Below are 22116 nucleotides of genomic sequence, written 5' to 3'. Positions count from 1 at the left end.
CGTTCTTCTTTTCCGTCAATTTTATGGACTATAGCATCCATTTGCGTAGACATGGCATCCATTTGGTCCGCGATAGCTTAGAGGCCTTGCCTGACCTGTAGTAGTATATTTTTCACGTACTCGTTCTGGGTTGGAGGTGGGTCTTGCATCTCAGCTCCTTGTTCCGTCTGTCCGTTGCAATCGGGTACTTTTTTTCGCTTCGAAATTCAGTCTCTGCTGTCTAGCGTCCGGTTTCCCCATGATGAGCTTGCAACTATCTGGAGGAGAGCACCAGCCTCTAGCTGTAGTAGCACCGAGGGACTATCGTCTGCGAGTGCACTGTTGGTTATCTGTTTCGCTGAGCCGCGATCCACCGCGCTTCTGCACAGGTACCAGTGAAATAATAAGAGCGACTGAGAGCCTGTTCGTTAACACCTCCTCTTACCCACAGGTCTCTCCTCCTTTCAGGAGTGTCCAATAAGAGCTATACTCGCTCCCAGGCTTTCCAAACCAGGAGTGAACTGTTGCAGGAAGGGTGAAGCTAATCCCGTGTTTCTCCTGAGTACCCCGAGTGTCCAGCTCTGTAGCTTCTGGTTCAGACCTTCTGTCACCACCTGAAGGCCTTGGTGGCATGCGCAGCTGGGGCCATTAACTCTCGTCTATATCCAGCAGCGGTCAATGGTGTGACTATTGTGGAAAGGAGTTAGCTGTCCACATGGATAACAAAGCCGTTATATAGCCAGCCACCTTGCAGGATATGGGTAGTGAAGGACACCGCTTGTGGCCGATACACCACTGGCGCGGCTGAGATCAAAATGGCGCCATATTGCAGTAGGATTCGCCCAGCAGGCATGTAGCTGTCTTTCACCCGCTCCGGTCGCTTGCCTCCCGTAGCACCTATCTGCACAGCCAAGGCAGCACTCTCCGCACCTGAGCCCTGGGAGCCGGTAACTAGTCAGTCCTCTTACTCCCTGGGGATCTTGATCCTCGCCCAGCAGTCTATTGCCTGTGGTGGGGTCGGGTTGTGCAGGGACCCACAACAGCAGTTCCAGCAAGCACTGCTTTCAGCATTCAGTAATCTGGATACAGGTGGCACCGTATCGCACAATCCGCCGCTTTGCAGGTATAAATCAGTCGCTGCCACCCGCTGCGATTAGCCGCCACTCACCGCATTTATTGGCCCAGCAGGTCCGCACTCACCGCACCCTTGCTCTGGTGGCTGGTATCTCCCCGGCTCTTGCGTAGCGGTCTATGCCCGGAGGGAGTTCCAGACTGTAAAGGATCCCGCAGCGGCGCCTTCCGCGACCTCCCCTCCCATCCGCATTCGGTGTCTGATCGGCCTTAAACTTGCGTTTCTCGCACTCCACATTCCGGGCACCATTAATCTGCTTTTTTTGTGGCTGTTGGTATCTTTTGGGCAGGATTGTATGCAGGATAATATCACCAGGCAACGGGAGCCTCACCTCAAGTCGGCCATTCCGTTCGTGCGCCACCTAGCGCCCCCCAAGTAAATCTAGTTTTTATCTTGACAGATTGGCTGTCTGTTCCAGGATAGAGGTTAAATGTCAGATTCTTTTTACTAATTGCTGCTCTATCCTGGAAAATTATGTTTGACTGATTTTCCCTCTTATTACAGTTATAGGTTTTTGCCAAGGGAGCTGTCTGACAACCATTATTAAACAAAAGGCTGTAAGATGTCAGTTTTTTTCTAACACACATCGTTTAAACAGCTTGTACAAGTATTTCAAAATATATCCGGAATTACGAAATATTTTTTTTTGTGCAGATGTATGATGCAATCAAAGATTTAAATAGTAGCAAAACAAATCAGAACACTTTACTTGGTTATGTGCAAATGACAAATATTGGTACACTATATAGTTTTATCAGTAAACCCACATGTCAGTGCAAAATATTGTGACCATTTCAATGGAAAATTTGATTGCAAATAAGTGTGCTACCACTTCATGCTTCAGGTATGTCTTTATTAAAAGTGATAGTTTTTAGGTCTCGCCTGACCCAGCGCATGCGCTGGTCTGGCGAGAATTATTGAGAGGGCTCCAAAAAGTGCTACCAGGCAAGCCTAGAGCTACAGTGCATGTGCGTGCGTGCGCGCGCGCGCCGTGCTTTACCGCGATTGCTTTCACTTTCGCGGCCCCACGGCCGCTTTGCATAGCTAATAGGTCTCGCTTTTGGGACCTTATAAGTATTTAGTTATGCAACTGTTGCATGACTAAACACTTATAAGGTCCCAAAGGCGAGACCTATTGGCTATGCCAATGCTTGTTTAAATATGATTTGAGTAACCTTCCTGCCCCCGCCCTGATGACAATGCGGTTAATGAACTAGGAGGCAAATGAGGGGTCATGTGTAGCCTATATGTGGTTAGATTTGTATTATATACAGTCAAAAGTTTAGTCTATTAACTCAAACAAAAGGCTTTTTTGTACAACAGACATGCTGACCTTGCATATTTGAAGGTGCTCTCATATTTGATAAAGGTGGCTCAGTAAATTAAAATGTTTGCCCAGGATCACATAATTTGATACCTGTTTATGGTTCAAGAACATAATTAGGTAAAGTAGATTATTTAAGTCACTAGACCTACATGTCTAGTAACATTTTTATGATTTTTCGAGGCCTGATTTTATTTACCTTCGGTAACGCCTTATTTGGTAGAGACTCTAGCCTCAAATTCCTTACCAACCAACCCCTCCTCCCCGCTCTGTGACTAGATTACAGAGTTACGGATTAATCCCTGTAAGCCAACATTTGTCTTTTACGCTAGCTCTTCATTACTGCTTGCCATTTTTCCAGATTTATGGATTGAATTACTTGCCCAGTGCAGTTTTTCAATACGGCTAGACCTTTTCTTGAATGCGAAAACCATTCTTTCTCTTCTGTTTACTACTTTAGTCGTTTACTTGAACGGACTTTCCTCTGTTAAAAACATATTCTTTGTACAATGTTAAGGAGAGCCTTGCCACAGCATCACAGAAATTACAATACTGATAAATAAAGCACACTGTTTATTGGGTGTTTTCGTTACTGGGTATGTTATTAGGTCATTCCCATAATGCATAGCAAAATGTTTTTATGTGACTTAAGGTGAATTAAAGTAAGTATTAGGCGACAGTATTTGTGCAGGTAACTTGAACAGGCTTGCTCACTAGTGCATTACTGCATGCGCAAAACTTAACGTGTTAAATGGAAAGTATTCAAAACGTCTGTTTTTAAAAACTCAAAGTCCTTTCTTTTGCAGCTTCTTCAGAAGCAGCTCACATAATTTCTGCAACTGGTGACAGTCTGTCAGTGCCAGCTCCAGCCGTTCATGTACATGAATCCCCAAATCAGGAGTCTGCACAGCACAGACCAGATGCCTCAGGTACCTTTGACACTTCGTTTTTGTTAATTTGAAAATACATGTATTTTGCTTACATTGCTGACCTTTCAGGGCTGTGAGGTGAAATATTGCTGGTGAGTATTCGAGAGTACAGTCCACAATTATACAACAACCTTAATTTCATGTTAAAAATGTCAATTGCTGATATTAAATGTGGGGTAGAAAGGTTAGCTTCTTGTGAAAGTAGTTCTAGTAACTAACTTTCTGTACCAAAATTGAAGCTATCAGCAACTCAAAAAGCTAATTTATAGATTTGAAAGGAATGATCGACCTGTTTTCTAAAACCCTAACCCAGTCCAATCCCCGAGAAGTTACATAAAGAATACCTGGCATCTTGGTTCGTATTTGAGATGGTGACCCAAACTCTAGCGCCTACATGTGTTAATAGGCACAGCATTTGCATCACCTTTTGCTAAACAAGTTGGGGGTTATTAGGAGAATAGCATTACAAAAAATTATAATCTATGAAAATGATTCCATAATGAATAAAAGCACCCCTAAAAGAATCCACATTTTCTGTGATCTTTTTTTCCCCCCTTTTTTTAATTAACTTAATATTTAGCATTGCGCCTTTCAAAGCAATAACAAGTTACTATAAAGGTGTCTGAAAAATAATTTTTAAAAAATCACACTTGGAATTGGTACGCATACGTATCACTCCTGGCACAGGTACATTTTGACACTTATCCCAAGACTCCAGGAGCGCCTCTGTCCCAAAATGTACCACAGTGTCAGTTAGCCGACTTGTTTTTGACCTGAAGGTTGGTTGTATATTTCAATGAAGAAGCATAACCTAAAGAAGTAGGAAAACTAGAAAGTAACTTCTTCTCAAAGCACCAAAGTACATTGAGAAGGAGAAAATACTTTTTTGATGTTCATTAATGTTCCATTATAGCTGCAAATGTTAGCCCTCTACCTGGGTGTATGGGGGTGGCGTGTAAACCTGAACTGAGATTATAATTAAACGGACAGGGTGTGCATTGGAATTAAGGTATCATTTTGAAGGCAATCCATAGTGAACTATAATTCAGGGCTGTAGGCTGATTTCCAGGTACTTGCATTGCTAAATTTAGATAAAGAAAAATTCTCAGGAAACCGATGGAAGCTGCTTTTTTTGTCGTGTACCCTTGAGGGATTGTCTCCAGTATGCTAAACCAGCGTGGCTACATTCATAAATCCTAAATTTAGCTTATTACATGAATCGCTGAAACGTTATTGATCTACATATTATTTATATTCATAAAGATGATTTTCGAATATTGTTTGAACTTACAGGGGAAGATTGCATTTAAGAATATTAAGAGCAACTAAAAGGTCTGAAAAGTGTGAAAATCCTTTATTAATTTTGAAAGAAAACGATGGGTGAGCTCTTAAGGATGTAATTGCCAATTGCCGTGAATACTCAAAATAGTTAATGGTCAGCTGAATCCCAACCATTCTATTGGTTAACATAGCCACTAGAAAAGCCACCATAGTGACCTATGCTTCAGGATCTCTTTTTCAGCGGATCTGCACAAGACACTCCGCTGCCCCGCCCCAAATTTAAGCAAAGCAATGGACTACTGCCCCGGAGGTGAGAAGGTCCTGATAAGACAACTGATCTTGCTAAGGCTCTCTAACCAAATTCAGATCCCTGATCTGGAGAGCAAAATGTGTGATGAAAGGATTTTAAATGAGCACTAATATGAGAAGCAATTTGTCCGAAAAAAACGTAGTCCGGTAAAATGGAAGATAGGGTGGTACTATTTATTTCTGACCTATTTGTGTACCAGTCTGTTTATAGAGAATGCAAGCGCAAAATCTCTAATTGGCAGGTCACCTTTTGAGGCTCATCATCGCCTTCAAGGTAACTTTATTTATTTTTCAACAGTTATTTAAAACGTCAACCATAAGACAGCCATGAAAACTTCTCTATATTTACAAACCATGAAATATATCTATCATTTAGATTTATGTCTACCACCAGATGCTTTTAATTCAAATCAACATCAATTGTTATTGGTCAAATAAGACCTTCCAGAGATCAATAGTATTATCACCGATTCAGCAATCAATCATAATACAGTGCAGTTCCCCAAATGCATCTCCAAACCAATAGCAATTCATTTGAGGCACGATTGTAGTGCAATAGATAAAGTATCTCATTTGTCAAAGCCTCTGAAGTCCTCTCTGCAATTCCATTGTTTGGGACTTACTGAAGGTAACAGGAGGGCTTGTTGACCCCCAGGGTTCTCAGCATTTAAGGGGACTGTATCCCCCAACTAGTAGTACACCAGAAGGCACAGTTGCAGTGTTGTGGGACTTACTGAAGGTAACTAGGGTTTTATTTTACTCCCAAGGACCCATAGGAGGCAAGGGAACTTCCTCCCCCAACCAACAGTGCGCCAGGAGGCATGTTTGCAGAGTGGTGAAAAGAGGGGGCCTTCAGCGACTTGCCTTTTTTAAACATTTATCCAGGGAGAGGTGCTGTGGGCCCCTTCCCCCATCTCTTGGCCGATTTCATCCCCAGGGACACCATCCCCCAGGGTCTAGCCTGTTTTTTTTTTTGTTATTGAAAAATAGATAATGGGAGGGGGGCCCATTCCTATGCCGTTTTCAGCCCCGAGGACCACATGTCCCGGGGGCCAGCCTCTAGTCTCGGTGCCCTGATCCCACCCAAGGCACCCAGACACTTTGCTGGGAACCGCGAGGAGAGCGGGCATTGCGTTTGGACAGAGGGAGATGCTGAACATGCAGCTCCCTCTGCCCAAAAGCAATTCTGCTCCTCTTTCAACATGAGAGAGAATCTGTAATGCTCTGGCTTGCTGAAAGTGGAGCAGAATTTGCTATGGCTTGGCGGGAGCAGTAATGCTCCCGCCAAGCCATAGCCAACTGCAGTGTCCTGGCTGTAGGCACCCCGGGACATTGCCGGAGCCTGCCCTGGGTGTGTCGGTCTCCGGGGCCATGTATGGCTCCAGGAGGGAGGCAGCGTGCCCCCTCCCACTCCAATCTTTACTTTATCCCCAGCTAGGTGGTGGTCCCCGAGGCGGGGGGTCTGCAACTGACCCCCTTCATTATAATATTCGAGCCCCGGGCAGGTGGTGGTCCCCAGGGCAGCAAAGAAGCCCCAGGGAGGTATTGTTCCCTGGGGGATTAATGAGAACCAGGAGGGGTACACATGCACCCCCACTCCTATATTTGCATAATGTCCAGACCCAGACCATCTGGGGGCAATAATGAGCAAAGTTTTATTATTATTATTATTTTTTTTAATCTGACGGGTCCCGCTGAAAATTAAAGCAAACCATATGCTTTTTTTGCCCTGTGGGACATACCAGTGGGACCCCCCTCTTACCCCTTCCCACAAGAGGCCTAGGGGGTCAGGGTGTTTCTAGCCTGCCCTGTTTTCTTTTTCTTTTTAAAAAAAAAAAAAAAAAAAACTTTTTATTAACATTTTCATTTTCAACCAGTACTGCAATACCATATCGTTCTTTACAATGTACATCACAGTTTTCTCGTTTCAGCCTTTGCCGAGCATTAAGGATCTCCTTTGGTTCCCTCAGGACCCCAGCACCCTTCTCCTCAACCATATCAAACATCTCGTGTCTTGCCTCTCGTTACACACCCCAGCTAGTCAGAATCGTCTGACAGGGATTCGTCCTGCGGGGGATCACAGATGTTGCCCTGATATTCATTCCACTTCCCCCATATCTTAGTCAATTTTTTGGGGCATCCTCTGTGTATGTAGACCGATTTTTCAGTTACCATTAGTTCGTCCATACCATTACACCATTTTCGGAGGGTCGGAGCCTGTCTGGCTCCCCACTGTTGCGCAATGTCTCTTTTCGCTAAGGCCATCCCTAGTGCTACCCATGTTTGCACTGTCTGCGTAATGTCCGCTGCCTCCCAGACATTCAAGATACACCCCCTTGGTTCAGGAACCAATGTTACCCCTGTTACCTGCGCAATTGTACGCATGATTGCTTTCCAATAGTTCTGGATGTCTACACATTGCCATATTATGTGCCAGAACGTGCCCGGTTCCCCACACTGTCAGACGCAAAGCGGTGTATCGGCTCTGTGCAATTTCTGCAGTAGTGTCCTGGTGTAGTAGGTACGGTGCAGAATGTTCAGTTGTATTAATTTAAATCTGGCTGAGATCGCCACTTCTCGTGGGGATGCCAGCGCGTCCTGCCAATCTGCCTCATCCAACTCACCCACGTCGGTCTCCCATCTAGCTTTTAGGGCTTGTGTTGGGTCTGGTTGGTTATTTATGATTTTTTTGTATGTGAGTGATATAGCTTTCTTCGTCATATGGTCAGTAAGGAGCCTGTCCTCGAGGGGTGAGGATTCTGGAAGTTTCGTGCCTTGTGGTATGTGTGCTGTGAGTGCATGCCTTATTTGTAAGTATCGAAACGCCTCTGTGTCAGCCATCCCATAGCTCTGTTGTAACTGCGCGAATGGGACGGGGTTCCCCTTTTTCCACACGTCCCCCACCTTCGAAATACCGATCAGGTCCCATTGTGTGAACCCCTTCGTGTTCCTTAGCCTTCCCAGTTTATTTGTGTCCCAGAGTGGTGTCGCCTGCGTGATGACTCCTTCCCATCCCATCGCCCTCTGCACTGCGTGCCAGATCTTAATTGTATGAGCTGTAGGGCCTATAAGATGCTTGTGTTGATTCCTGTTGTAGAGTACTCCCATAAGATTATCTGCACCCAGCAGATGCCTATCCATACGGTAGGCCGGGTCTCCCTGATCAGCGTGAAGCCATTGGTTGATTACCGCCAGGTGTGAGGCCCAGTAATATATCTTAAGGTGTGGGAGCGCTATCCCTCCATCATACCAGCCCTTCACTAGTTTGTGCATCGCTATACGCGTCGCCTTGCCATCCCACAGCAGCTTGCTGAGTTCACTATTTACTTCCCTAAAGTATGCTGGGGCTATCGGAAATGGTGTATTTTGTAGGGCATACAGAAACCTCGGGAGTGCCATCATTTTAAAGAGGGCCGCCCCGCCTAATAGAGTGAGCGGCAGTGAACGCCAGCACTGCACATCCCTGCGGAATCGCTCCAGCGGTTTTTGGAGGTTTTCAGCTATGAAGTGGGATTCCTGCGCCGTGATGTGGATGCCCAAATATTTTAACCCATCAGTCACTATCTTGGCAGCACAGTTACGTGGGAGTCGAGGCTGATCGCCTGAGAGTTCATAAATGTGTGATTTTGTCCAATTTATGGTATACCCTGAAACCTGGCCGAACGCCACACAAATATCCATGAGGCAATTGAGGGATCGGGCCGGTGAGGCCAGATAGAGGAGTATGTCGTCCGCGTAGAGCGATATTCTGTCTTCCCACCCCGGCGCCCATTTGAGCCCATGGATTACTTGGTCTTGTCGTATCCACGCCGCCAAGGGTTCCAGAACTAGTGCGAATAGAAGCGGCGACAATGGACATCCCTGCCGAGTCCCATTAGCCAGGGGAAAGGTGCCTGAGATTCTCCCATTGGCCACCACTTGCGCCATAGGTTTCGTGTACAGCAGTTCCACCCATTTTATGAATTTGGGACCGAAACCCAAATGGTGAAGTACCGCGAATCAAAATGGCCATTCTACCATATCGAACGCCATTTGTGCGTCCAGGGAAAGAATTATGGCGTCCTCTTGGATGAGGGATTTGCGTGCCATGACACTATGCACTCGCCTCAGGTTCAGCGCCGTGTTCCGATGCGGCATAAACCCCGATTGGTCCGGGTGAACCACCGTCCCCAGACAAGGCTGGAGCCGCATTACCAGCACCGTGGTCAGTATCTTTGCTTCTGCGTTGATCAGGGATATGGGCCGGTAGGACATGCAACTGTTTGTCGGTTTCCCCGGCTTGTGTATTGCTACTATCGTAGCCAAGCGCTGATCCATGGGAAGTTCCCCCTTCTCTAAGCTGTCATTATACATGTTCAAGAGGTGGAGTGTTAGGACCGTAGCCAGGTGTCTGAAGAGTTCCACTGCGATACCATTAGGCCCCAGAGCTTTACCTGTATGGAGTGCGAGTATAGCCTGAGTCGTTTCTTCCTGTGTAATGTCCGCCTCAAGCGCCTGCACTGCTGTTTGAGCCAACTTTGGCATTTGGATGTCGTGCAGGAAGGCTCTGTTGTCTTCTATGGTGGCCGTGGCGGTCGGCGTATATATGCGTTCATAGTGTGCCGCCAGTTCCTCTACTATGGCCTGGGTGTCTGTGATTGGCGCGCCATGTTGTGTGGCAAGCTCTGCTATCCTCCTATTAGCTTTGTCTTTTTTATCTAACCAGGCCAGTAGCTTCCCTGCTTTGTCCCCCTGTTCGTACACTGTGTGCCTTGTGGTCTGCAGTCTAGATTTTGCTCCTCCCATACAAATGTCTTGTATTCTTGTTGTGCCAGCTGTAGCCCATGCGCCGTCGCCGCCGTAGCGTCGGCGGCGCATTCCGCCTCTGCCCTTTGCAAGTTCTCCTCTAGCGAGTGGAGTTGTTGGCGCTGGCGCTTCTTGTGGTGCGACACGGAGGATATGGCCTGGCCCCGCAGGACCGCTTTATAGGCTTCCCAGAGCGCCGCTGGCGACTTCACCGTGTGTTCATTCTCATTAAAGTATTGTTTCGTGGCGGTGACCAATGTTTTCTTGATCTCTTTAATTGCTAAATAATATGGGTAAATCGGGAAGAGCCTACGCCTGTCCAGGATGCCTGATGAGCATGTGAGCATTATCGGGGAGTTGTCCGAGATTCCCCTGGGCAAGTGTGTCACCTCCGCTATCTGTTCCAACCCCAGCATCTGGGTAAACATATGATCTATCCGTGACACACTGTTGTGCACCCCTGAGTGGAAGGTATATTGCCTGTCATGTGGGAATTTCGCTCTCCAGGTGTCCGTTAGGCCGATCGTATCTATGAAATCCTTAAGTTTCGAACTGGAGCTACTGGGTCCTCTGGGGGGTCGCCTATCCATGGTGGCATCAACTATAGCGTTGAAATCCCCCCCTATAATCGTTGCGCCTTGCGGGAGTGAAAGCAGGAATGCGCCTAGGTCTGGGAGCGTGGAACCATGTAATGCTGGCGGGATATATACTGAAACAAAGTTGTACCTTCTCCCTTCCCATTGGCCCGCCAATGCGGCGAATCTGCCCTGCGCATCGGTCCATGTCTGTTGTACTATCAGTGGGCAGCGCTTGTGGATTAATATTCCTACACCCCGGGATCCAGAGGTGAACTCCGAATGAACTCCCATTTTATATCCCCATCTGTCTAAGGCTTGACATGCGGAACCTACCAAGTGTGATTCCTGTAGCAGCGCCACCGCCGGCCCCTTCCGTTTAATGTATTGTAATACCAGCCCCCGTTTAGTCTTGTCCCCCAACCCGTTGACATTCCAGGACAGGACCGCGAGGTGCTTGCCAGTACTGGTGTGGTTAGTGGTATGCCGGTTGTCGGTCGTCCCTAAGGTCTGTTCCGAGTCCGGCCCCATGTGCTATCGTATGTGGTATGCGTGCTGTACAATGAACGGTGTGAGAAGAGTCTATGCAGATGTTGACTAGGCTTGTGGTATGCAGATAAAACCTTGTGAACCAGAACCCCTTGTAAACACCCCGTTTCCCCCCCCCCCCCCCCCCCCCCCCCCACCCACCCACCTCCCTGCTGCCCTGCCCGGCGGATTCCAAACCACCCACCACCCCAACTGAGCAGAGTGCTTTGTCCCCATAACTGTGTACTTGCGTGCCAGGGGGGAGATGCCAGTTGCACCCAGTCTTAGTCTCCCCCTCAGAGCTTCATTATGTCCACGGCTGTGAAGATGTCTCAGGCTCTGGCCGTGCGAGCCTCCTTCTCAGCTTTCTTCCGTATGGCACCGTCCTTAGCCTTCGCAGGCCCCTTGTTCCAGTGTCAGCTAGAGGCTCCGGGGAGGCGGCCCAAGTCCAACCCCCACGGCCACACCTCAGGAGCGACAGAGGTCTTCGTGCCATTGCCGCTGTCTGTCGAGCCCCACGAGCATATCCTGCTTGGTGCGGTGTCATAGTTCTCCGGTTGCCCCCTTTTGCGATAAGTCCGACTCCTCCGCCCTGTCCGTGGACTGTCCAGGTCTCTGCGCCGCTCCATTGCGTCCCGCGGTCTTCCGCCAGCCCTCTAGCCATTCTGTGGCCTCCGCCGGGGACATGAAAAACCAGGTTTTGCCCTCCGCCTCCACCCTGAGCTTTGCGGGGAAGAGCATTGCATATTTCAGTTCTCTCCTCCGGAGTTCTTTCTTTACCTCCAGGAAGTCTCTGCGCTGCTTCGTTACCAGCGCTGTGTAGTCCGGGTATATCTCTACTTTGCTATTCTCCACTGGGAGTGGGGGAGCAACTCGTGCTGTCTGCAGAATTGCGTCCCGGTAGTTAAATATTCTTGCTAGTATAGGCCGTGGTGGGGCTCCCGGTTTGGGCGACCCTCCTGGCACCCTGTGCGCCCGTTCCACTGAGAAAAACCCCGACAAACCTCTAGTTTGGAGTTTATTCTTGACGAGGTCTTCCACAAATAAGTCCAGCGCCGGACCGCGCACGGTCTCCGGCACTCCCACTAAGCAGATGTTATTTCGGCGGGAGCGTCCTTCTTGGTCGTCCAGTTTTGCCTCCAGTTGTTTCTGCGCCTGTTCCAGAGACCTTACTTTGTTTTGTAGCAGCGTTGTCTCCGTGGACAGGGTGGCCGTCGTGTCCTCCACCTCCTTCAGCCTGTCATTGATTTTTGACACGTCTGCTCGCAACAGTGTAATGTCCGTGGAGATCGTACCTATCGCTGTTTGCATTTGCGTCAGCGTGCGCATTATATCATGTAGGGTAATCTCCCCAGGCTGACCGGCTTGCGCTGTGTCCTCACTCTTCCTGGGAGTCTCTGGGGTCTGCGAGCTCTCCCTGCGATAGGCATATTTGTCTAATTTGCCTGCCTGCGGCCCACGCTGGCCTTTCCCCCCCATGGTGCTTACTCCGTCTCGCGGCGTAGCGGGCAGGCGTTGGGGAGGTCGGTAGTCGCCGCTGCCAGACTGCGCCGGAAAGGTCAGCGCTCGGCCTTTCGGTTTTCCCTTCCTTCCTCGCCTCCGCTTGTGCAGGGAGCCGTTGTCCAGAATATGCCCGCTCCTCTCAGGTCGCGTTGCCGAAGCACAACGGGGAGCACCATATGCAGCCCACTGTATCTGCGGTGTATCGTGTCCGCTATGTGTTCCTTCCCCAACCCGGTAGGGCTGCGCCTTAGGGGTTCGGTGCTGGATTGGCTCACCAGTGTCGCTCACTTCGCCGGTCGCAGGCCGAGGTGGACCCCAGGCCACTCTTGCAAGGAATTCAGGCCCGGGCTCACCAGCGCTTTCTTCGTTCGGGCCCGACCAACCCCCACACGGGGGCACGCCTGGACTCCAGGCCGCAGATCCAGACAGCAGGGCCCCTTATTCGCCGGTGCAGGGGGGGGGGGGCCGGGACACCCCTTTCCCCGGGCTGCGTTACCTCGTCTTCACTCCTCTGCACGTGCCCCGTCCCGCAGCCTGGCTTCTCACTGTGGGGTCTTCACCGTCATGAGGCCCGGGTCCACGCCGGCCAGCGCGCCCACGTTCTGTGCTCCACTGCCTCTTGGTCGCGTCTGACGCGGCGCCCCGGTCCGGGTCCGTGCTGCGCGCCGCCTCCTCGGCCACGCTCGCTCAATCCAGTCCCCGGTTGCGGTCCCGGGAAGTAGGCCGCACCTTCGGCCTCGCTGATGCGGACCCCGTGCCGGCACCGGCAGCTCCCAGACAGCACCCGTGCGGCACCGGAGCCTCTCTACAGCCGGCGCAGCCGGTCTTCATCGCCGTGGATGCGGATTAGTGTCAGGATTTTAGGGGGAAGAGACTAGTGAGCGCAGAGCTCTCCTAGGCTGCGCCCATTGCTGTCGGCTGCAAGCCACGCCCCCTTTTTCTTTTTTAAAGAATTCGGTGGTACTCCGCTTCAAGCAGAGTCCCAAGATGACTGCCAGCACTTCCTGGTTGAAATGTTGGCAGGCAATTAAATTTCAGAAGGGTATTGGGCTCCCAGATATCTATATTTTTTTTTACTCCACTATCTCTGAAACTACTGAACGGATTTTCACCAGATCACAAAAAGCACGCTTTCTGGACCAACATCTAGCTTTCCGCCAAATTTGGTGTATTCCGTTTAGCGTTTTGGGCTGTAGTGTTCAAAAAATGAAAGATCCCCATAGACCTAACATGGGGAAAACATGATTTGGGACCCCCCTTTTTTCTCGGCCCCTGCTTGACGGATCACCCCAAAAGTTTCAACACAGCAGCTGAGCCAACAAGCATTTACAATGCAATAGGTATCGCATTTACGCGAGTTTAAGCTATTGGCATTGTAAATGACAATGGGTTTTATTTATGTTTCAAAAAACCAAAACATAAATGAAAGGCATTGTCATTTACAATGCCAATAGCTCAAACTCGCAGAATTGTGAGACCTGTTGCATTGCAAATGTTTTTTTTAATTAGAAACGTTGGAAAAACTGTCTGCCAGTCACCCGCTGTGACAGCAGAATACAAAGTTCAAGAACATGCTCAGTTGGATCACTAAATTCTGTCCTTCCAAAGAAACATACAATTCCATGTAATTCTTGCTCTGTCATGTTCTGCTTTCTATTTGGATGGAACAAATTTGCCTACTGTTAGCAGATGTGTGTACAAAGAATCTTTGAAATGTAACTCTTTGCTGTGCCCCCGACATGAAGAGAGGGGTTGGCCTAGCGGCTAGGGCGGTCGACCGCGAATCTGGGGAACCGGGTTTGAGTCGCGTCAACGACGCTGAAAATCCTGTGATTCTGGGCAAATCACCTAATCTCCCCGTGCCTAACAGAAAAATTAATGTGTCCTCATGTAACGCAACTGGTGTTATGTAAAGCGCTCCGATACCGGATCAAGTTCGCGCTATATAAAACTCCGTTAAAAAAAAAAATGATTCACTACACACTTATCTGCTTTTGCCAAATATGCGCTCGCAGGGCAGGTAATCTGACGGACATGTTGTATATTTCAGAATTATGGAATACAAAATGTTTTGATCGTTGTCCATAACAATACACTTCTGAAATAGATGCCTGCTACGCAAATAAAGGCCTGTAGTGTTTGCCCCTGGAGAAAAAACATTTATTTCATTCTCTACAGAGTCATCGCTAAGCATGCGGGGACGTTTAAAAATATAAATACACGTACAGGTATACAAGACATGGGTTTAGGCCTGTCGACTAAAAATTCAAGGCAAAAAACCACACAAGCCATGGCGATTGGTCTGCAGAACCAAGTATTAAAAATACTTTGTAAATGCCACGGACAAACTGTTTTCTTTTGGCATAACATATAAAGGTCATACTTTCACAGTGAGAGTAACTGGAAAGCTATGCTTAAAAAATATTACACCGAACTGAAAACATGCTAGATGCATTTTTAAGACTGTCATACTTTAAACTGTTTGTTGAAAAGACGTTGCGATGTTAGTCTATTAACACTAATCAGCTACATGTTGTAGAGAGATCAGACAGACCCGGAAGCACTCTGTCAATTTCACTAAGGAAAGTGGACAGTGGCCTGAGTAGAGAAAGGTTGTTTGCTGATCTCATTCCTAAAATTCCTTACCTCTAAAACGGCCTTCGACTTACTGCTCGCTAAACAAGCAGGAAGTGGGATAAGGGAGGGGCTGGCATATGGTGAGCACTTTCGCGGGCGCTTTGATGGTCTCGGTGGCCGCGCGGCTCACTGAGAACATCAAAGCGCCCGCGAAATGTACACACAGGCTGCCAAATGGTGCGCGCGCCCGGCGCACATGCACTGTAGTTGGGGGCCTGAAAAGCACTCGTTTGCACTTCCAAATCCCCGTTTTCTATAGCTCTCGCCAGAGCAGCGCTAAAGCGCTGGCTCAGGCGAGACCTAAAAAGGGAACTTAAAAAAAAAAAAAAAATTGACTAATTTGTCAAGCGGCGCCAAAGTTATTGGCAAAACAAAAAACGCTTTTCTTGTGGAAACTGTTGTCCTAACTAGAACTGTCAAGTGGCTATCATCAGTAGGATAGAAATATATATGCCCTACTAGAATTCTATATAACTGCTTAAGCTCCTGAGCACCAAAGTTCAAGAAAAACTATCCAGTGTTCTTTTATTCAGTTCCTATGTATCCAGACTTTCGTCCCCTTGATTTCAGTCACCACTGACTTCCTCATTGCTACAAATAAGCAAAAATATGCCAACTTCAACCAAAACTCATTGTAATTTCAGAATTGAGTACCAATCCCAATCCCAATCCCCTCAAACGTGAGCAATCCCCACTGTAGGATACAACCTCCATTAGTAGTGTATAGGTCATGCAGTAAAAAAAATGTATGTGAAATATCACCAGCAGTACTCATGCAAATAAAAAGACCGTAGCCAGGGTCGAGTAGCCAGCATGGAACCAATAATACAACCACCCAAAGGTGCAATCCATCCTAATAAAGCTGTCCGTGTCACACTGGTATGAAACAATCAGGAAGAGACCAAAGAAAGGATCATATGCCCCCGTATCGCATGTGTGAACCCATGTCAGCACTCAAACCACTGTCTAGCTTTACATGATAGTCCTTTTAGTAATTCAATAGTTCCACGGATATTCTAATCTGCAGTCATGTATATGAAGTAAATTCAAGTCTGTAATGTAAACCATAGAAACAGTTCATCATAAAACGTCATAGCCTGTAATATTCTGGCAATCTCATATTCAGCATCCCACATTTTAACTAATTCCTGTTGCTCGACCACTATTTCCTTTGTATGAAGTATACACACAAGTGTAATCTATATGGGACAGTAATGTTACCATGAGTCAATGGAGCATCAATATCCTACTAATCAAGCACAACATTCTCAACCGTCTCATTCTGAAAAACGCTCATCCATCCTAAGTATTTTAACCATACGTATGGTTACCCGTATCTACTATTACATTAATCATCAAACATATTGGCTTGTCACATATCCATATTACAACGTACCCCGGACATATCACCATTGTAACAACATTTAAATCTGTGTGCCAACACTAGTAAGTAGAATTGGGTATGCAATATCGATTGGAAGTTATTAATCTTACCATTTTATAATAACGGAGAGTAAACCGATCAGCATGTGTATCCATCAGCATCTAGCCTGCGCGTCATCTTGGAACTCATACTTATACTTCCTGATTCAAGCCACGTCCCTATGCCGGTAACCAATCATCTGCTGCTCACATCTGTGCAGTTCCAAACAGTATATTACATGTGTACATCGCAGCCATATTAATAAATGTATTTTGGCCGTGCCACAAGCTAATAAAAGCCTTGAACAGATTTTAATTGTACCATGGTTTAATACGTATAAACGTTACTTGTTTATAAAAAGAGAAATGTGGGCCAACTAAATAAATAATTATAGTGCATCATATTGCTAGTACTGATCATTAAAATCAAAACAAAAATTACAGCATTCATAGTCCCGTTACCCCAATGCATTACTACAGCTTCCTGATTTAGATACAAAAAACTAAATTTAAATTGGATACAGGGGCAGACAACAACTGGTAGTCTGTTTAGAGTATACCCAGTGATCGATAACAATCATCAAAATCTCAACTATAGCAGCCATCTTAACAGGTCCGACTATAGGGATAAATACAGGTAGTTTGGAAATTATAGTGTATTGTATAATCAAAAACAGTCATCAAAGTAAAAGCTATAACGGGGATGTTTACGTTACCAAAATTAACCTACTATGGTATCCTGATTCAAATACAAAATAAAACAGGGTCCGTCTACAACCGATACTCCAGTTGAAGTGCCCAAGACGCAGAGCCAATCCTGAAGATCCAACCGAACACAATAGCAGCCATCTAGGTCGGTCCATAGTTATTGTTAAACCGTCCTCAAGATCACACAAGTTTATATCCAATCTGTAAATACAGAAAACAACTATATCGATAAAACTGAAACCCACATCGTCCTATATGTAGTAACCATGAGCCTTATTATTAAGTCATCCTCTAGAACTCACTCAAAATACACCCGGTCTGTGGCTACAATAATGCCACTAAACCTTTCATCACCATGTATAGAATAACCATGTTTAGCCATAAGTAAAGTGATCTTGACCCTTTCATATGGTCAAAACGTAATTTCTCTCATCTCCTGAACATCTTCAGTCTCCCACCTCCGTTACTGTCTACATGCATCTTTCCATTCATCCAAGGCGTACTCATCACAGTCTAACAAACATGTAATATGCTTCGATAACATTGATGTTAGCATTACAGCCAGGAAACCAGATTTCTAAACCTTAAGTCAATGACAGCAGTGCCTTAGTCTTCCAATATGGTTGAACTGAATACGCCCTTCCCCTATATAATATTGTCAAATCTAGCCAGACTACCTACTGGAGCGCTAACAATGCACATCAACATTGGATCCCAATTGAATTTGTTGTCAAAATCGATGCCCAAATATTTATAAGATGTAACCATCTTAAAAATGCCCGTTCCCAGCTCTTGAGTTATGCTGAACATGTTCAGGCCATGCTATAAACCCACAAGTGATCTTTCCATGAGGACAATATTTTTAGTGTAGAACAAAGAACCCCCCCCCCTAAACCGGTTGAAACCTTAAGCATGGTTTCACCCTTACCCAACCTCTGACAGAGATGTAAAAGACTGGGGTGAGCCCAAAAAAGTGTGACTGATATGAGAGACCATTAATTTTGGAACAATGTGGGGGCCTACAGAACACTCGCACACACAAGCCAATTGAGAGCTACCCAGTTCAGTATCCTCTGTCATAAGATGCTCTTTTTAATGGTGTCAAAGGTTATGGAAAGTCCACAAATGCATGATAGAATAGTCTGTCAGCCCCATAACTCGCTCACCCAGCCACCCGTGCAAGAGCTGTTGTACTGTGCATTGTTAAGGCCCCATTATGGATTCCTGTCTAGATCTTAGGAATGTTTCCACCGTTTTCAAATCAATTCTGTATACTAAACAGCGGGACTTTGAAGCAAATATTCTTACAGTGGCAAGGCAGAGATAACAATTGAGAGTTTGAAACACCAATTGTTTTTTATCTACCAGTCCAGGAACAGCTTAAGATCACAGGTATATGGCTAGTTTCCTGTTTCTCTGTAAGCAGAACTGCCAATAGGCAAGCACAGTTTGTGTTTAAGAGCCCCAGTGGACGAAATATCTGGCCTGAATGCTCGAGAGATTTTCATTTCCATAATGGTGTCATTAATGATCTTTATCAGTATGTGTTGTTGGGCGAACATACATTACCAGCTCTGCGAATAATGCATCTTGACAAGACCTCAACAGGGTTTTAACAACTGTGACTGAGGTAAGATTATTGATTCCTTTGTCTTAACTATCTGGATTAGGATCAGTCCTCTTTGCAACTGTGTTCCAAAAATGTGTTAATTTTTAATATAATTTCTAGCATCTTAATAAATGCTTATGTATTTAAGGAAAGGGATTTGGATTACTTATTGGAAGAATTTGGTAGCTGAACTTAGTGATGGGAGACTGCGGAAAAGGGTTTTTTCTTGTCCCTGGAATGGAAGGCTATTGGGTGAAACATGGGACAGAAGAAACTACTCTGGAATTGAGGAGCAGAAGAAGCAGCTCTGGATGTGTCCTCACTTGTGCCCATTAGGGAGCTGGAAGAATCATTTCTATTTTTGTTTCTCCCCATGAGGGGAGCAGGATTGTGGGCATATTTCATCTGAGATTCTTTAAAGGAGTTCCTGGCTGCAGGGAAATCTTCTAGGCACATTCTTGACTTGCAAGAATTGTCGAGAAGCAATCGCTATGTAATCAATCAAAGGAGTAATAAAAAAAACTGCCTGGCTTCTCACTGAAGAAAAAAATCTTTAGGCTTGGAGGTTCTTAATCTAATTCAGTTTTCATTTTTTTCAGCTGGGTTCATGCTTGCAAAAAATGTTTCCAAGAATTTAGTTGGTGAGAACCCATTGTCGAGCATGCACTTAATGCTAAAGAGGCTACATAACGTGGTTTAATGTTCCCATCAAGTGATTAATTTAGAAACATTACACAGAACTCAAGCTCCTGTGACATTTTGGTATCTCTACAACGGATGATGGACTAATTCTGCAGGTGGTTTTCAGATCATATCTGAATCTGCTTCGGTGAATGTACTTCAGGTCAACTACCACCACGTTATCACCAGCAGCTCAGGTTAGCCTTTCGTACCATAAGTACTGTTGAGACAACGTCAGCACCTACAGATTGCCATATGTCTCTGATGCTAGTTTTGCCCGTCTGTGTCGATCAGGAGTTGCCTGTTGAAGAATCCCACATACTTGGATTCAACGATGATGATGGTGAGGATAGTGAGTGGAGAAAATGCCATAATGCCCATTTTTATGACCACATTTTTAGAGATGATGAATGGAAATATGTTGCACCTGAAGAAAGTTCAACTGAGACCGTGTGATTCCTCCCCTTATAAGATGCTTCAGTTTCTTATTGACAAAACACCTTGCCGAATTTTAACTGGATGGAGGAGCTATAAAGTCTTGGATCTGTCATCATCTTGTCTCCATGAACATACATTATCAGACTCGCAATTTACATCAGCTGATCCTAGCACTAAAGAACCGTATGTATGGGTAAATCATTTTAATTTCCAAGTGCCAAAATAAGAATTTTCTGAAATATGGTTGTTCCGGAGGAGCAGTAGCAGCATTTCCTTGTGTCAAACGGGCCCTCAGTTTAACAGCTGGAGATTAAATATGCTTTGTCATACAACAGTGTTAGGAAAGTCACATTTCTTGTTTAGAAATTGAAACTTCTACACTCGGCAGTGCTTAGGAACTTAACATATGTCTTTAAAAATCTTCTTGCTTATTATCTTCAGACTTTCTTGACAAAAGGACTGTGTAAAATAATTTTATCAGTAATTGTCATAGTTTAAATTAAACATTTTTTTAAAAATTTAAATCGTGTTTCTGGATATGGGCCGATGTTGCAAAAAAAAAAACCATGAAATAGTTTTGATAAGGTAGCTGGACTACCACATCGAACCCTGTTGAACTATAACCCATCCACCTCAATTGGGTATAGATTACTCTTATTTAACACTGTACGGTTTCCAAAAATTTGAAAACCATCATTCTGAAACTTCAGAAATTAATATTCAGGAATATAAAGCTTTAGCAAATATTTCCGTAACCACGTTTGCTTTTGTATCCAAGACGACAACATTTACAAAACTTTCTTGGAAGTGGATGAATTGGTCTAAGGGACCATACCTCAAAACAAACAACTTTATAGAGGTTTTGGAGCAGCATCTACCCTGGTTTGATGCGATTTTATTGTAATAATGTTATGTTTATTTCATGAAGCACATCTTCACTCCGCTTCTTGGCACTGACTTTAATGTTAACTGAAACAACAGTTGTGGAGAGTGACAATAAACATGACCTGGCAGAGAAAGGAGCCTAGCAGGGGAAGTTGTTAAACAGATTTTTATAAATAAATCCAGTTAGACTTGACGGAAGTAAGAGGGATTGGGTTTCACAATTTACCTGTGGCTATGAAAAAAGCGTGTCCATAGATCATCATTAGCTACTACAAGAAATTGATTCTGAGTCTACTACTCAAATTTGGAGTTCAAGAATTTGCGTCTTTTTGTTAGATGGAATTGTATAGGATTATCATAACCTTACAAATTGGGAACTAGTGGAGGAATCTAAGCACTGGAAACATTTACTTCTGTCTTGAGAGCATGTTGATTAGCTGCAGAGCAACCCTCTTTACCAGGTCAAATATATTCTCTGGGGGCGCCAGGAACAATGAATTTGCTAAGTCAAGCACAGACTGCTTCAGCACATTTAATCACATGGATGCATATCTGTTTTTCAATGAATGTGGTTATTCTTTTGAGGATTCTCTGCTGTATAGACTCTTAGCAACCTTCAACTTCTGAGGGGTCAAGGCTAGACTAGAATGAATAGGTTCAGAAACTTTCTTGCAGAATAATTCGACAAACATATAACCTGACGTTAGGTATCACTCCTTGTACATGAGCAGTGCAAGACTATCTAGGAGCGCTGTGTCATCTGCTTACATCTGGAATCGGGCCCATGAATGGTTGATTAGTTTGTCAAGAGGCTGCATGTACAGGTTGAATAAAAAAGGAGAGAGAATTTACCATTGTGGGACACCTTAGCTCAGTTCTCTGGCTGCTGAGGGGGAAAAAGGTGGGAGAGCGACTGCTTGTGCCCTTTGAGCTAATAAGGATTTAAAACTCTTAAAGACAGTACCCATAAACCAGCCTTTGACTAGAGTCTTCAAGATGTTATGGTAGATTGTTTGATGGCTGAAAGATCTTTCCGGGTTAGTGATGGGACACTACCGCAGCCAGACTGTGAAAGTTGTGTTGCACACACAGCACTACTACCTTGGTGATACAGCCCAGATGTTAATCCACATAAGAGGTCTTTGAGCTGATTCACAGCTGTCTAATGGCAAGCTTCTCCAACAGTTTTCTGAAATACAGCAGTATTGAAATAGGACAAAAATTGCTTAATTCTTCAAGGAAGGCTTTTTGATCAGGAGGTTTATTGCTACTAACTTCGAGGCTCCAATAATAATTAAGTGGCTAAAAGCCATTGAACAGCATGAATAGCTCATTGGAATTGGCAGAGACTCTTTGGAAAATCAGAGGGTCGATTTCCTGCAATAATGACT

The 22116-nt window shown here is 45.5% G+C and overlaps 1 protein-coding gene across 2 annotated transcripts in view; it reads left to right on the top strand.

The window, feature by feature from the left end:
- IMMT (inner membrane mitochondrial protein) overlaps positions 1–22116 on the top strand; it is a 472217-nt gene that overhangs the window by 165253 nt on the left and 284848 nt on the right. For both annotated transcript variants that reach the window (XM_085642618.1, XM_085642619.1), the window contains exon 5: positions 3242–3364. In XM_085642618.1, the coding sequence (XP_085498744.1) occupies positions 3242–3364 (123 nt within the window). The remainder of the gene's footprint in view (positions 1–3241; positions 3365–22116) is intronic.

This window comes from Triturus cristatus, chromosome 2_2 (assembly GCF_964204655.1).
Source record: "Triturus cristatus chromosome 2_2, aTriCri1.1, whole genome shotgun sequence".
Taxonomy (NCBI): domain Eukaryota; kingdom Metazoa; phylum Chordata; class Amphibia; order Caudata; family Salamandridae; genus Triturus; species Triturus cristatus.
Note: the sequence above shows the minus strand (reverse complement) of the source record. Positions and strands in the feature narration are given on the sequence as shown.